This window comes from Rosa rugosa, chromosome 4 (assembly GCF_958449725.1).
Source record: "Rosa rugosa chromosome 4, drRosRugo1.1, whole genome shotgun sequence".
NCBI lineage: Eukaryota > Viridiplantae > Streptophyta > Magnoliopsida > Rosales > Rosaceae > Rosa > Rosa rugosa.
In genome coordinates, this window is record NC_084823.1 from 10,210,619 (window position 1) to 10,224,814 (window position 14,196).

General features: G+C 37.0%; 1 protein-coding gene across 4 annotated transcripts in view; it reads left to right on the top strand.

The window, feature by feature from the left end:
* LOC133742452 (BEACH domain-containing protein B) overlaps positions 1–14,196 on the top strand; it is a 34,779-nt gene that overhangs the window by 5,223 nt on the left and 15,360 nt on the right. For 3 of the 4 annotated variants that reach the window (XM_062170109.1, XM_062170110.1, XM_062170111.1), the window contains exons 5-22: positions 459–632; positions 1,720–2,043; positions 2,831–3,053; positions 3,567–3,635; positions 4,092–4,553; positions 4,788–5,112; positions 6,624–7,082; positions 7,177–7,335; positions 7,426–7,575; positions 8,680–8,835; positions 9,012–9,053; positions 9,208–9,552; positions 10,343–10,516; positions 10,708–10,868; positions 10,974–11,286; positions 11,397–11,829; positions 11,956–12,292; positions 12,795–12,983. In XM_062170109.1, coding sequence (XP_062026093.1) covers positions 459–632; positions 1,720–2,043; positions 2,831–3,053; positions 3,567–3,635; positions 4,092–4,553; positions 4,788–5,112; positions 6,624–7,082; positions 7,177–7,335; positions 7,426–7,575; positions 8,680–8,835; positions 9,012–9,053; positions 9,208–9,552; positions 10,343–10,516; positions 10,708–10,868; positions 10,974–11,286; positions 11,397–11,829; positions 11,956–12,292; positions 12,795–12,983 — 4,495 coding nt within the window. Of the gene's footprint in view, positions 1–458; positions 633–1,719; positions 2,049–2,830; positions 3,054–3,566; positions 3,636–4,091; positions 4,554–4,787; positions 5,113–6,623; positions 7,083–7,176; positions 7,336–7,425; positions 7,576–8,679; positions 8,836–9,011; positions 9,054–9,207; positions 9,553–10,342; positions 10,517–10,707; positions 10,869–10,973; positions 11,287–11,396; positions 11,830–11,955; positions 12,293–12,794; positions 12,984–14,196 lie in introns of those variants that run through there. The other variant, XM_062170112.1, reaches the window with a different exon arrangement.

The window sequence follows — 14,196 nt, forward strand, 5'->3', positions numbered from 1 at the left end:
TTGAGAGAAGAAGAAAAAGGCACGTGAAGTGCGTTCTCTTAGTCGGATGGCTACTATAGCAACATTCTTTCAATAACCTTATTATTATTCTTTTCTTTTTTAAAATTTAGCAAACAAAATTATAATTAACATATCCACTGGATTAATGAAGTAGGAAAGCCTTCTTAAACTCCACAGAATAAAAGCCTGATATCAGTATTTTAAATGACATCAGTGTTATTGTTTCGATCTACATTGTTCCTTTTTCAATGTTACTGGAAATGTATATGTGTCTGCTTGTTTGGAGAGCATTTGATGAATTATTTTCTTGAATGTGGTCCATATTATATTGAGATTAATGTATGTGGTTAATTGTTCCTTATAGCTGTTTTTTCTTCCACATTAGTGATTATGATCTTCCTTCAAATTCTGTTTTCTTGCCATGCCATTTACTTTTTTCTTTGCCATGGTTAATCCAGTAAATAGCAGTACAGTCCGATCAGCAGACTTCTGTGGCCATTCCACAATCTTAAATATCATTTCTGAAGGGATTCCACTCCTTGATGCTCTTCTGATTGTTACTCGTTCGCTGCAAAATTGCAGAGTTTTGGGATACTATGGTGGCATTCCAAAGCTAACGGCATTAATGAAAGGTATTGTCTGTATTCATAATTGCTAGTGATCTTGTCTGAAATGTACCCAGTTGTGCTAAAAAATTCATTCTCACTTGGAAGTAGATTCTCACTGGAACTTATCCAGATAAGATAGAAAAAAGTTTGGTTTGAGTAGTATTTTAAGTTTGTCTATTGTCTAACACTATAGCTCGTTTTGAGAAAAAAGAAAGAAAAAGCTACAGTCTAATACAATATTTACTGGAGTATTATTATTTGAAACAAAGGAGATAGAATCAGCCGACCATTGGGATTGAGGCATTAATTGAATTGAGCCTTAGGTTTCGGTGAAGACGTAAAATCCTTAATTGAACATTCCCCTACTGCCTACTTTTGTTGATGTTGGGTGGAGAATCATGGATAAAGTACTGGGTGTTTGGAGATCACCTTTACAAGATTAGGTATCAAATGTTAGGTATTAGATTTGAGAAGTTGTAAGCTTATTCAACACACATAATACACATACTGATGTCATCCTAAATAGACTGATGTTTATAGAATATAAGAAGTTGGGACTTGAGCCATCTAGCATCTCCAGTCTATATTGCATGTTTAATCTCTAACAACCTCTGTTAAGCATTTTTGAAGACAAATACCTAACATACGATACCTAATCTTCTATCTTGTTTCTTGTTGAATACCTAACATACAATACCTAATCTTCTATCCCAACTTCAAACAAACTTCCATCTTGTTTCTTGTAAGCTTATCACACACACACATAATACACCTAGTGATGTCATCCTGAATAGGCTGATGTTTATAGAATATAAGAAGTTGGGACTTGAGCCATCTAGCGTCTCCAGTCCATATTGCATGTTTAATCTCTAACAACCTCTGTTAAGCATCTTTGAAGAAAAAAAATAATATCTATATCGATGAATTCTGATCCACTTTGAGACAGGTTATTAGATGATGTTCTCTTTTTTAATGTGCCTGCAAACGCTGGATTATACTGTATCTGATCCACCCAAATTGATGATTTTCTTGTAATTGATCTTGTATTATGACTGTTGAATCCTGAAGTATATAAATACTGTCTTACTTTGTGTTTTTTTGTTTATGTTAGGGGTTGTTGTCCAACTTAAAACAATAAGTTGCGCACTTTCAGCTGACGAAAAATTATCTAATTTTACCCTGGAGAAGACAGGACTCCTGCAACAAATACTTGTATATGTGGTGTCAATAATAAGTACTTTTATTGATTTGAATTCAAATGTAAATGAGAAATGTCAGTTGTATAGTAATACCATAGGCTTTGTCTCGGGGGGTGGTGCATCTCCGGTCGACTCTTCTAGTAGTTCAAATGCTCCTCCTAGTGAAATATTGTTACGTTGGCATCAGAGGGCAGTTGTGTCTGTGATGGAAGCTGGTGGACTTAATTGGTTAGTAGGTAAGGTAGGCAATTTTTAGTTATGCCTTATCAGACATTTTGCATCTCAACTTGGTAAAACTTTCTAGAATTTGCAATCTTATATTTATGACTTAAAAGGACTTTAAATATTCTTTTGTTATGATTTATTTCTGTCTGGAGCTTAAGTGTTACCTTCTGTTGAACTTATTATATATTTTTCATTTATGTTGCTAGGAGATACTAAATTCAGTCATAAATGCTTGTCTATGTCCTTGCCCTGTGTTCTACTTTTTTTATAAGCTGCGTGTCTGGTGTCCTTGTTAAAAGTCTAATGATTGCTATGGAAGTAGTCAATGGTTATGCTGAATGTCATTGGTCAGAGTTCCCTTACTTCCACAAGATTGTTTTCATGTTTCATTTGCATATGGATCTGCCATAATTAACTTTGTTTTTTGAAGTCAGCCATCAACTAGTTGTTATCCTCTAAGTTTACAGCTTTTTGGAATGCCCTCTTTTGTGTGTGGACTTCATGTAGTCCACAGCTTGTAGTTTCTGAGTTTGTTAATAAAGTTTATTTCATCTTAAAAAAAAAAAAAAAAAAAAGAAAAGAAAAGAAAGGGTCTTGATCTCTGCATTCTTTTACATCCCAGTTACAGTCTCCTGAAGTCTTGCTCTTTTCCCCCTCACCCTTGTTAATTTACTTATAGAAATAATTTGAGTTCCCTGAAGATCACAATTCTTTTGGCATCTTTACTTGATGACATAGTCGTTCTTCTGTAAACCATTTGTAACTATATTTTCACTGATGGAGAGTAATCTTGTCCAGAGCTGCTGCGTGTGATCCGAAGGTTAAGCATGAAAGAACAGTGGACAGATACATCACTTCTGTATTTGTCTTTGAGAATTCTTCATTCAACATTATCTCAGAACCCTCGTGGTCAAAATCATTTTAAAAGTATTGGAGGACTTGAAGTTCTATTGGATGGTCTTGGAATACCATCAAATAATGGGCTAATATTGAAAAACTCTGCTTGTGCTGCTGACAAGAGGTAAAACTTAGTCCTCATGTACTATCTTGCATTCTACCAACCAAAAATATATTTTTGTCGTGCATTCCATAGCTCGTTTCTCGTGTAATATCTTGTGTGCAAAATTTTCTGATGATGTTGCTGTCACAAATAGCGAGCAGCATTTTGTTTTGGTTCATTGATATTAGTTAGTTTTTTTTTTGGGGGGGGGGGGGGGGAAATGTAGATTTAGACCAAGTACACTTTGCCTTTATATCTTTTTGATCTTCTCAAACCTAGAGATTATGCAGTTTGTAGTTACCAACAATCATGTATAATTTAGCCCAGCTTGAATGTTGGAACTTTAGTTGTTTCATTGAAAGTCTTACTATATGACTATATCATTTGATCACCTTCAAACTTAAAACCATATATTTTCTTTTTGGTGATTTTTTTTCCCTGCTTGAATGGGACCTGCTGGCTCCTTTGATTATACTCTCCGACTCTCCTGCTAAATATTTCTTGCTATGACATGTGTCTAATATATTAATGCAGATCTGAGAATCCCTTGATAAAAATCTTCCAGCTGCATGTTCTCTCCTTGGAAGTTCTCAAAGAGGCTGTGTATCCTTTCAGTCCTTTTGTTGGTTAGCTAACAAGATTTAATACCCATGCTTTTGGTTTCTAGATGAGAAATCTGAAGTTCCGGATATCTTCTATCTCATGAATAAAAGTTCTTGTTCTCCTTTTCTGTTACTCATCTGTTTATTTCATATGTGTTTGTACCCACTGTATTTCTTGGATTCCAATGCACGCTTGGTGGGTGGGTGCATATATAGTACACTTTGAGTTCTGAATGCTCTATGTGTTTCACATTAAAAGCCCTTCGTGGTAAAGAAAGTATATCCCTAATCAATCTTCTGTCTGTTGACAAAAAATGGGTTTACTTTAGCTTCTGAATATTCTCTTTGTTGCTTTTTATCAAATAGTAGGTATTGTTTTTGTCTCTGCTACAAGTTTTTTGTATTCATATTATCTGTTATCTGCAACCTGCTATTGGTTCCCTTGACAAGTATGCAGCTTTGGGAATTTCAGCAACTTGACATTTCTATGTGAAAATGGAAGGGTTCAGAAATTCGCAAATAGCTTTTGTTCCCCTGCTTTCACGTTTCACGAGTATAAACAACACACCAAGGGATTGTCTGGTCAGCAAGGTTCTCAAATGCCTGAAGTTGACTTTGGAACTGGCAATACTGTGAATAGCCGCATTGCAGAGGTTTCTGTTGCTCTTCCTGCCGATGGTTCTTACTCTCAAGTTTGGAATGATTATGTTCTTAAGTTGAGCGGAGTATTTTGTTCTTTCCTTCCCTCTTCAGAAGATATAAAATCTCATGATGTTGAACTGTCCACTGGTCGAATTACTGTGCCATTTTCTTCATCGTATGGTGAACTTTCAGTTGCATGGATCATGAGGGTTCTTCAAACAGTGTTCCCCTGCATTAAGGCCTGTTCAGATCAAAATGATTTAACAAGCCACTTAAGGTTGATATCGTGTAACTATATGTGCATATATACCATTTTATGTTTCTTTTATTGGAGGTTCTTTATTATATATCAGTATGTTGTTACCTCTGAAATATAAGCTCCCAAAGTTTTCTGATAAATTTCAGTCTCTGCCCGGACATCTTAGTACGTTGTTACTTCTGTTTTATATGCTCATGTAACTTTCAGTCTCTTTTTTGTGACTTAGTCTTTGCTCGGTGTTCCCTTTTGCAGGGTCTTTGTCACTGCGCTGCAGCACTCTGTATTAAATGCATTTAGGATGGTTCTTGATGCATCCCCTGTTTCACTCAAAGTATTTCGAAATGAGGGAATCTGGGAGCTTATATTTTCTGAGAATTTTTTCTATTTTGGACCAGCTCCTGATGATCTTTCTGGAGAGTGCTGTACATGTATTGAGTTCCTGAGGAAAAATGAAATGCTTTCTTCTTCTAGTGACATCATCAGTCAAGCAAGAGTTTGTGGGATTGAAGTTCTCCAAATGGATGTGATTTCATTTTTGGAGTTTGCTGCAACTTCTAATGGGAACCCAGACAATTCGGTAAGTTCTGTATTTTATGTAATGATCTGAATTGCTTCTATTGGAATGATAGAATATGTGCACAACAGGTCCACAGGACCAAAAAAAAAAAAAAAACAAAAAAAAAGAAGAAGAAGAAACTTACACCACATGCAACCAGTCTCCAATCTGGCATAATACAAGAAAGTGTAGTCTTTATAAATTGAAATTTACCAAAACAGAAGCCCATAAAGCTTAACAGAACTTTACACCCTCAAAAGCTCTTATAGCATTCAAAAGTCCCATTTTTTCTATCAAGACCACCCGAATCACACTAAACATCCCAGAAGAACTTTTCCCGTCTTCCCTTTGTCAAAAGCAGTCTCATGTAATACAGCAAGACTCCTGCATTTTGCACATGACACAACAGTGAGTAGAAAAACAATAGCTTGGCCTCCTTTGTTTAGGAGAACAGCATTGTTCACCCTCTCATGCCTGGCAACCAGCCTAAAACCTTGAACTTAGTTGGGGGCTAGCGTTCAGTAACCCTTTTCTTTTTGTGACAATTTGTGAAAAATGTGCATAAATAAAGATGCTTTCTTTTAGCTAAATGAAGATGCGATTTAATTTGCATAAATACACAGCGATTTGTTTCTTTGATAGCCTTAATAAACTGTCATATTATTAAGTACGGATGCAAAAGATGTGGGTGTCTATGAAGGCTAATAAAGGTATTAAGGAATATATTCTTGTTTTAGTTTTGTTTGTTGTTAAGTTTGGTATCCTGGACGTTAAGCTGTCAGGAGACAAGCTTAACAGCAAAACACACTTGCACTAACATAACCAAATTTGGCTTTGTACAATGAGAACAGAAAATACTGTTACCAAGGTTTCTTCTTGACACTACACACAGCCCGTTTTAATACCATGTATACGTACTGGTAATCCCAGATGCTGAAGTGTTGGAAACTGATATAACACTGAATGTCAGTTTCAACATTGATACCACACATTTGACTTTTTTCTTGTGTGGGCCCACTTGATAACATAACTAATTTAAAGGCCTTACACATACAGAACATAAGTCATCAGATATGGGCATCACTAGAATTTGAACGGAAGACAAAACCGACTAAAAGGATCATGATACCGTGCTAATTTGCAGTTCGGCCCCTTTTCAAAAAGAAAATAGTTTATTGTCTATCCCCTTCTTTTGCCCTGGCAAACTTTGCCTTCTGTCTCCACAAGGATCCTTCTCAATTCTCAAGGTATAACCTTTCTCTTTCAGTCATTGAGGATCATTCACTTCCCTCCTTTCCCCAAGCATCCAAAAAAGAGATCTTGCCCCCACTTAAATTCTAAATACAGCTCTCTCTATGCATGTGCCCTGGTGCAACTACATGTCAATACAATATTGGAGGCATACATGCATGGATGAACAAATTGTCAATGATCCTGATTTGTTCCTTGCAGTTACTGTAGTGTTTTGAGTTAACACAAGCATCATATATTCTGTATATTTGCTTATCCTTGTTTATTTGATGTTGTTGCAGCCTGAATTATCTGCTCTCGTAGAAGCCCTTGAACAGTGTGCTTGCAATCCTGAAGTTTCTAGTGCACTTGCCAAGTGTTTGCTTCGCATATTAAAGCTTTCAGCTGAGAAAACTATTGCTTCGTTTAAAGCAGTTAATTCATTTCCTCGTGTGCTTAAGGTTGTTTGCATTCAATCCCAAGAGTCAAGAAGGTCTAGCAATATAATCCTTTCTGTTGAGAGTAATGTCGGTGAAGTGGTTCCATGTCAGCAGAAGAGATCTAAGTCACATGAGACAACGCAGAGATGGATCAAATGCATGGAAACATCCATGGAGCTTTATATGGAGTTTTTCTCTACAATAGAAGATGCTGGAAGTTTGGTTTTGCATAGCTCTGAATGTATTGGTCGGTTGTTTGATTTATTCTGGATAGAAGGTTTGAGAAATAAAGTGCTAAGGCATATTCTTGATCTCATGAAGGTATTCTTAATACTACGTGCTCAGTTGCTTAACTGTTAGATTTACCAATTGATAGAGTTTGTAATTGCACTTTGCATTTTTCTTAACATTTTAGATTGTACCATCATCTGAAGAAGATCAAAGAGCAAAGTTGCAGTTATGTTCTAAATACGTGGAAACATTCACTCAAATAAAGGACCGGGAAAGAAACTTTGTTGAGCTATCTATCAATTTACTAGCCGGAATGCGAGATATGCTCCAGATTGATCCTGTGGTATAATCCCATGCATCGAGTTAATTCTCATTTAAAGTTATTTTGTTTAAAGATTTGATGTTCCAGTGTAAACTTTTTTTTTTTGTTCAGTCCTATCAGACTTTGTTTCGTGAGGGAGAGTGCTTTTTGCACATTGTCTCTTTACTAAATGGTAACCTTGATGATGCTAATGGAGAGACTTTGGTTCTGGGTGTCCTTCAAACTCTTACCTGTTTGCTTGCAAGCAATGACACATCAAAGGTAATTTATCTTTAGACCTAGATGGACATCTCGTCTCCTGTATTATAATGTTTTGTTTTACTTTCCTATCCAAATAAGATAATCCTTCCCCCCCCCCCCCCCCCCCCCCCCCCTCATTTGGGTTTGTTTCTGTTAGTTAGCCATTGTTGAATCTTTGATTGCTTCGTATATGTTAACATGGTTGATTGCAGACAATAAGTTGACCTTAGCTTATTGGTTCACCGTTTCATTACATCTTTTATATAATTGAGTAAAGGGACAAAATGATCTAAAGTTCCAAAGAATGAATGACAAAGTAGGGCTTCATCCCATTCAGCTTCCTTTTTTCTCTCTCTCCTTAACAGTTAATACACACTCATACACAGATGAACCGGTTTACAGCTGAAGTGGTCAACTAGTTGTAGAAAAATAAAGAAGTGAGTTTTGAGTTTGAATATTGATCTTGAAAGGGTGTATGTTCATGGTCAGAGTGTTATCGTGGGTATCACAGTCGAGGAGTCTTTTCAGCTCCCTTTTAGGCGTGTAGGATACGAAGTTAGGGACTGGCTGTTGATTGAGAATCCCTTTTCAGCTCCCTTTTTTTTGCCATTTTTTGGCTGCTGTTTTTTTTGTTGGTTATGTTTATCTGTTCGTTGCTGGGTTTCTAGTGCATCTTAAGATTTTCCTTTTTTTTTTTGTGGATTTCTTAATGACCATCCTATATGCTCCCTCTCTCTTGCATAAATTTTCTGTTTCCTATAGAAAGCTAAATAATACAGATCTGAGTTGGTTTCTGTGTGGGACTGAAACTCCTTAATCCTCTTTTGGGTTCCTTGTCTAATATAATAAGTTTTAGTTTGATTTATCTGGACTAGGCTGCTGTTTAGGATTTGGTTGCCTCACAGTTTGGTTGGCTTATAGCTTTTTGTTTGGAGGGATCCTGGTGTGATTCCTGCCCATTTTGTTTTATATCCTTCTTTTTGTTTTTAAATATAATTCTTTTTACTTATATAGAGAATAAATAGCTGTTGTCCACATATTTATTTACGTGGGTATCTACAATTACCTTTTTCAGGTTCACAATTCAAGTTTCCTAGCGCATTGACTCGTTAATATATTTTGCAGGCCACATTTAGAGGTCTTGCGGGCAAGGGGTACCAGACATTGCAAAGTCTATTGTTGGAGTTTTGCCAGTCTTGCTCAAGTGAAGGACTTTTGAATGCGCTGCTTGATATGCTTGTTGATGGAAAGTTTGATATGAAAGCAAGTCCTAAAATAAAGGTGTCTACATGATGCAAACCTTCTCCTTAGAGTTTGTAATACCCACTTTCAGGGTTTCCTTTCCAATAATGTCGCTCGCTTATTTCCATTTTTAAGAGTTCTGCCAAGCATGCTTAAGCAATTGAATGCCAAAGACCTGTATCTCACTTGTCTTTTTGTTTTTTGTCTCTACTTAGAATGAAGACGTGATCATACTTTATCTCAGCGTCCTGCAGAAGGTTGGGGATTCATTTCTATTAAATCTTTTATTACGCCACAATTTTCCTCAGTTTTAAAGACCTATTTCTGTTTGATACCATTTTAGTTTTTGGAATTGTCATTTGTACAGTTACGTCCTACTATATCATTACTTGCTATTTTATGATTGGGCAGAGCAGTGACTCGTTGCAGCATAGCGGGCTTGATGTGTTTCAGCAATTAATGAGAGATTCCATTTCCAATCGAGCTTCTTGTGTCAGAGCAGGAATGCTCGATTTTCTACTTGATTGGTTTTCACAAGAAGGTAATGATAGTGTCATCTTGAAAATTGCCCAATTAATTCAAGTTGTTGGTGGGCATAGCACATCTGGGAAGGACATTCGCAAAATCTTTGCCCTCCTTCGAAGTGAGAAAATTGGAAATCAGCACAAGTATTGCTCACTGTTGTTGTCCAGTGTTTTGTCAATGCTAAAGGAAAAGGGACCTACTGCCTTTTTTGACCTCAATGGGAATGATTCTGTAAGTTGTGCTTTCTTTGGAAGAAATTTTAATAACAATTACTTCTGGCTCAAATTTTCATGCCTTCTTTAAGTACCAATATTCAGTATAACTGTCTGTAGTGTTTTAGTAAGCCTCTTATTGGGAAAAGAATAACAAGAAGATTGTAGTATGAGTGCTGGGGATACCTACTTGAGAAAAAAGTTCAGTTTGCAATGTTTTAATTATAGTAACTATGGGATGGGCTGAGCCTATTGCCCTAGCTGCCCTCTTTAGATCATTAAAGCGGACTGCCACTATGGGAAAAGCCTTGATTAGTATTATTGGACGAGATGCTAGGCCTATTGCCCTAGCTGCTAGCTGCCCTCTTTAGATCATTAAAGTGGACTCCTTGTCCGCCTTCCTGTATCTCGATTTTTGCTTTTTTAATAAAAAGCTGTTTCTTCTGAAAAAAAAATGGGATGGGCTGAGCTGTCTTGTAACAGTTTGAGGCCCTAGGTAAAAGTACTATATCACGGCTCATATAGTATTGAAAGTGCTTGTTCCAAATAGTTGGGAACAGGTTTTTCAAAGTTGGGGTAGGGTTTGGGAATTTATATAACTTAAAATGAAGTTTATTATTCTTATTATCTTATCGTATCATTTTTGTTTTAGAGTATCTGCTTTTTTGACTTAACTCAGCCCTCTGTTCTATATTCTGTTTTGCCTTTTTAAGGTTTTCATATATATATATATATATATATATTTTTTTTTTTGACGTGTCTGATCACTCTCTTGCTCTGTTCCCCCTCTATATTTTTATTTCTTGCAGGGGATCATGATTAAAACACCTGTTCAGTGGCCACTCAACAAGGGATTTTCTTTTTCATGTTGGTTGAGGGTAGAGAATTTCCCCAGAAGTGGGACAATGGGTCTTTTCAGTTTCCGTACAGAAAATGGAAGAGGGTGCATGGCGGCACTAGCGAAGGACAAGCTTCTGTATGAGGTGTATATCACTTGGGAGATATCTTGTGTTTGATTCATATGACAGAGAATGTGTTGTGAAATCATACTTGCAAATTTTGAGTGGATTTTGACTTCTTTCTTTTTCAATTGTTTTCATTGGCTTCGCGTTTCATGTTTTGAGCTGATTGCCACTGTGCTGCCACTGATTATATTAATTTCTGAATTTTCCAGTCCATCAATCTGAAGCGACACTCTGTCCAGCTACAGCTAAAAATTGTCACAAAGAAATGGCATTTGCTATGTATAACTCATAGCATAGGAAGAGCTTTTTCAGGGGGTAGCTTATTGAGGTGTTACGTTGATGGTGATCTTGTTTCTTCTGAAAGATGCAGGTTGGAGGGCACCTTAATTTTCCTTTATATTGATTTTTTCTCCTCCTAACAGCTATTACTCCTTAACTTCCATACTCTTTTTTTTTTTTTTTTTTTTTTTTTCAGTTATGCGAAAGTTAATGACTTGCTAACAAGTTGTACAGTTGGCGCCAAATTTGACGGGCCCCTGTCTGATGATGATTTATCTTCGAAATCCATAAGGGATTCGCATCCTTTTCTTGGTCAGGTTGGTCCTGTTTATCTGTTCAATGATGCCATTTCTTCTGAGCAAGTTCAGGGTATCTGTTCTCTTGGACCAAGCTACATGTATTCGTTCCTTGACAATGAAGCTTCATCATCTAATGAAACTAAGCTCGGAGGGGTTCTTGATGTCAAAGATGGTCTTGCATCAAAAATTATTTTTGGACTTAATGCTCAGGTTCTATTTGTTTCCTGAATTTTTTTTTCTTGCCTTATATGATCTATCTTGAAGAAGTCAATTACTCATCATAGAAAGGAACACTCTGACAAGTTGGATTCTTCTTTCAGGCAAGTAATGGCAGGACACTATTTAATGTTTCACCAATGCTAGATCATGCATCAGATAGGAACTCATTTGAAGCAACCATGATGGTTGGCACACAGCAATGCTCCAGACGCTTACTGCAACAGATAATTTACTGTGTGGGAGGGGTATCAGTTTTCTTCCCTCTTATTGCCCAGTCTGAAAAATATGAAAATGAAGAAAGTGGGCAATTTAAAGATACGTTTCCTATACCTATTACAAGAGATCGGGTGACTGCTGAAGTCATTGAGCTAATCGCTTCTGTGCTTGATGAGAATGTAGCTAATCAACAACAGATGCATCTTCTCTCTGGGTTCTCAATACTGGGATTCTTGTTGCAGTCAGTTCCTCCTCAGCAACTTAATTTGGAAACACTTTCATCTCTAAAACATCTCTATCATATCGTTGCAAACTGTGGTATAGATTACTTATTGTTCCTTGATTCTCTATGATGGTGATTTCTTTTATCTTATACATGTTAGGCAGTAGTTACTGAATTATGTATTCCTGCAGATATATTAATGCCTTATATTTTATGTGTAGGCTTGGCTGAACTGCTTACCAAAGAGGCTATATCTAGCATATTTCTTAACCCTCTCATCTGGCTGTACACGGATTATAAGGTGCAGCGAGAATTATACATGTTTGTCATCTGGCAGTTTGATAATGATCCAAGGATGCTTAAAAGCCTTTGCCGGCTCCCCCGTGTTATTGATATAATACGCCAATTCTATTGGGATAATCCAAAATCTCGATTTGCTATTGGAAACATGCCTCTCATTCATCCCATCACAAAACAAGTTCTTGGAGAGAGACCTAGTAATGACGAAATACATAAAATTCGTCTTCTTTTGTTGAGCCTTGGTGAATTGAGCCTTAGGTATGGTTTTCCCGCTCGGAATTCGTATGTTCCCAAACATGTACTCTAATAATCTTTTGCCTTTTTCTATGAGCATATATTATGCGGGAAAAATCCTCAAATGGTACCTGAACTATGGTCCAATGCACATTTTGGTACCTAAACTTTCAAAACTATCATTGTAGTACCTGAACTATTGCTCTGTTTCTCCATATGGTACTTCCATCCAATCTGCCGTTAACTTTGCCTATTAATTTTTTTTTTTTGGGAGATGAATGTCATCCTATAAGAATGAGCCACGTAGGCCAAGTTAACAGCAGATTGGATGGAAGTACCATATGGAGAAACAGAGCAATAGTTCAGGTACCATCAGGGTAGTTTTGAAAGTTTAGGTACCAAAATGTGCATTAGACCGTAGTCCATGTACCATATGAGGATTTTTCCCTATATTATGCTACAGACTGTATTAACTTATCGATATAAACTTTTCTGAGCCAAAACTAAAAGTCTTGGGATTATGCAGGCAGAACATTGCAGGGGCAGATATAAGAGCTCTAATAGCTTTCTTTGAGACAAGTCAGGATATGACCTGCATTGAAGATGTTCTACATATGGTTATTCGAGCGATTTCTCAAAAGCCACTGCTTGCAGATTTCCTTGAACAGGTCAATTTGATTGGTGGCTGTCACATATTTGCCAATCTTCTTCAGAGGTATGCGTTCAATACTATGAATTTGTTTATTATGTTTTATTGAAAAGAAACAGCTTTATAGTGACTAAACAGAAGCATAATACAAAGAATCCACATGAAAAGACAGTTTGAGCAACAGAACAAGATGGTCAATTGACACTAAAACATAAAAAGAATCCTAGACTACGACAGCTTGCAATCTAGAATAATAGATGATAGAGTAATCTTTAAACTCCCCAGATACAGAGGCCCAATTAAATGCCCAGAACTTAACTCTCTCACAGCTCTTCCAACTCCGCACTACCATAGGCTTCTAATGTTCTTTTGTTTCTTTCCATCCATACCACTTAAATTACAGCTCACATCCCACATGGCCACCTTCCCAAAGTATTTCGGCCTTTTTACCCAAACCGAAAGGATCAGGCTTTTTGCATAACAAACCAATCCTCATTAAAGCATTTGATCAATCCAATCCTACCTCCCTAAACAACTTTTTCCAGAAGGAAACCGCCACTTCACAATGAGCAAAAACATGATCCACACTTCCCCCCTGATCTGTGGGGAGAGAAACAGCTGTGAGGCCTTCTCTTTTGGATAACATCACAAGTATTCACCCTCCCATGTGCACTTTTACCTCAGGAGGAGCTTTATCTTTCCAAAGAAACTTTGCTGGAATAAAGACTGGATCTGCTGTTCACCGATTAGGACGCTATGGAAAGATTTGTACTAGAAATTTACAGGAGACTAGCTTCCATCTCCTTCCATCCGGTTTGGACTCCCACCAATCTCATTTTTTCTAGCTCCAACAACAAAGTAGAAAACTCCAATACCTCTTCATCATTTAGATTTTGTCTAAAACCAAAATCCCAACTTATCGGGAAGGATTGCAACAGCAAGTCTTTCAACTGTTGAGTTTTGATATCTTGATAGTCTGAACAGCGGTGGAAAAGTATGTTTGAAGGGTACATTCGCCACCCAAGAATCTTCCCAAAATCTCACTCTTTGCCATTCCCCACCATCAGTTTATGATAAACGGCGAATTGATTCAATCCCGCTTAAATGTCCTTCCAAAGGTTTCTACTCCTCTCAAAATCTGTTTTGCATTCCAACCATTCTCATCGTACCCATACTTACTTTTGATTATAGTATGCCACAAGAAATCCCTCTCCAACGGAAATCTCGAAAGCCACTTTCCAAGGACTTGTTCCTTGCTAATAATTCCCAATTCCCAGGT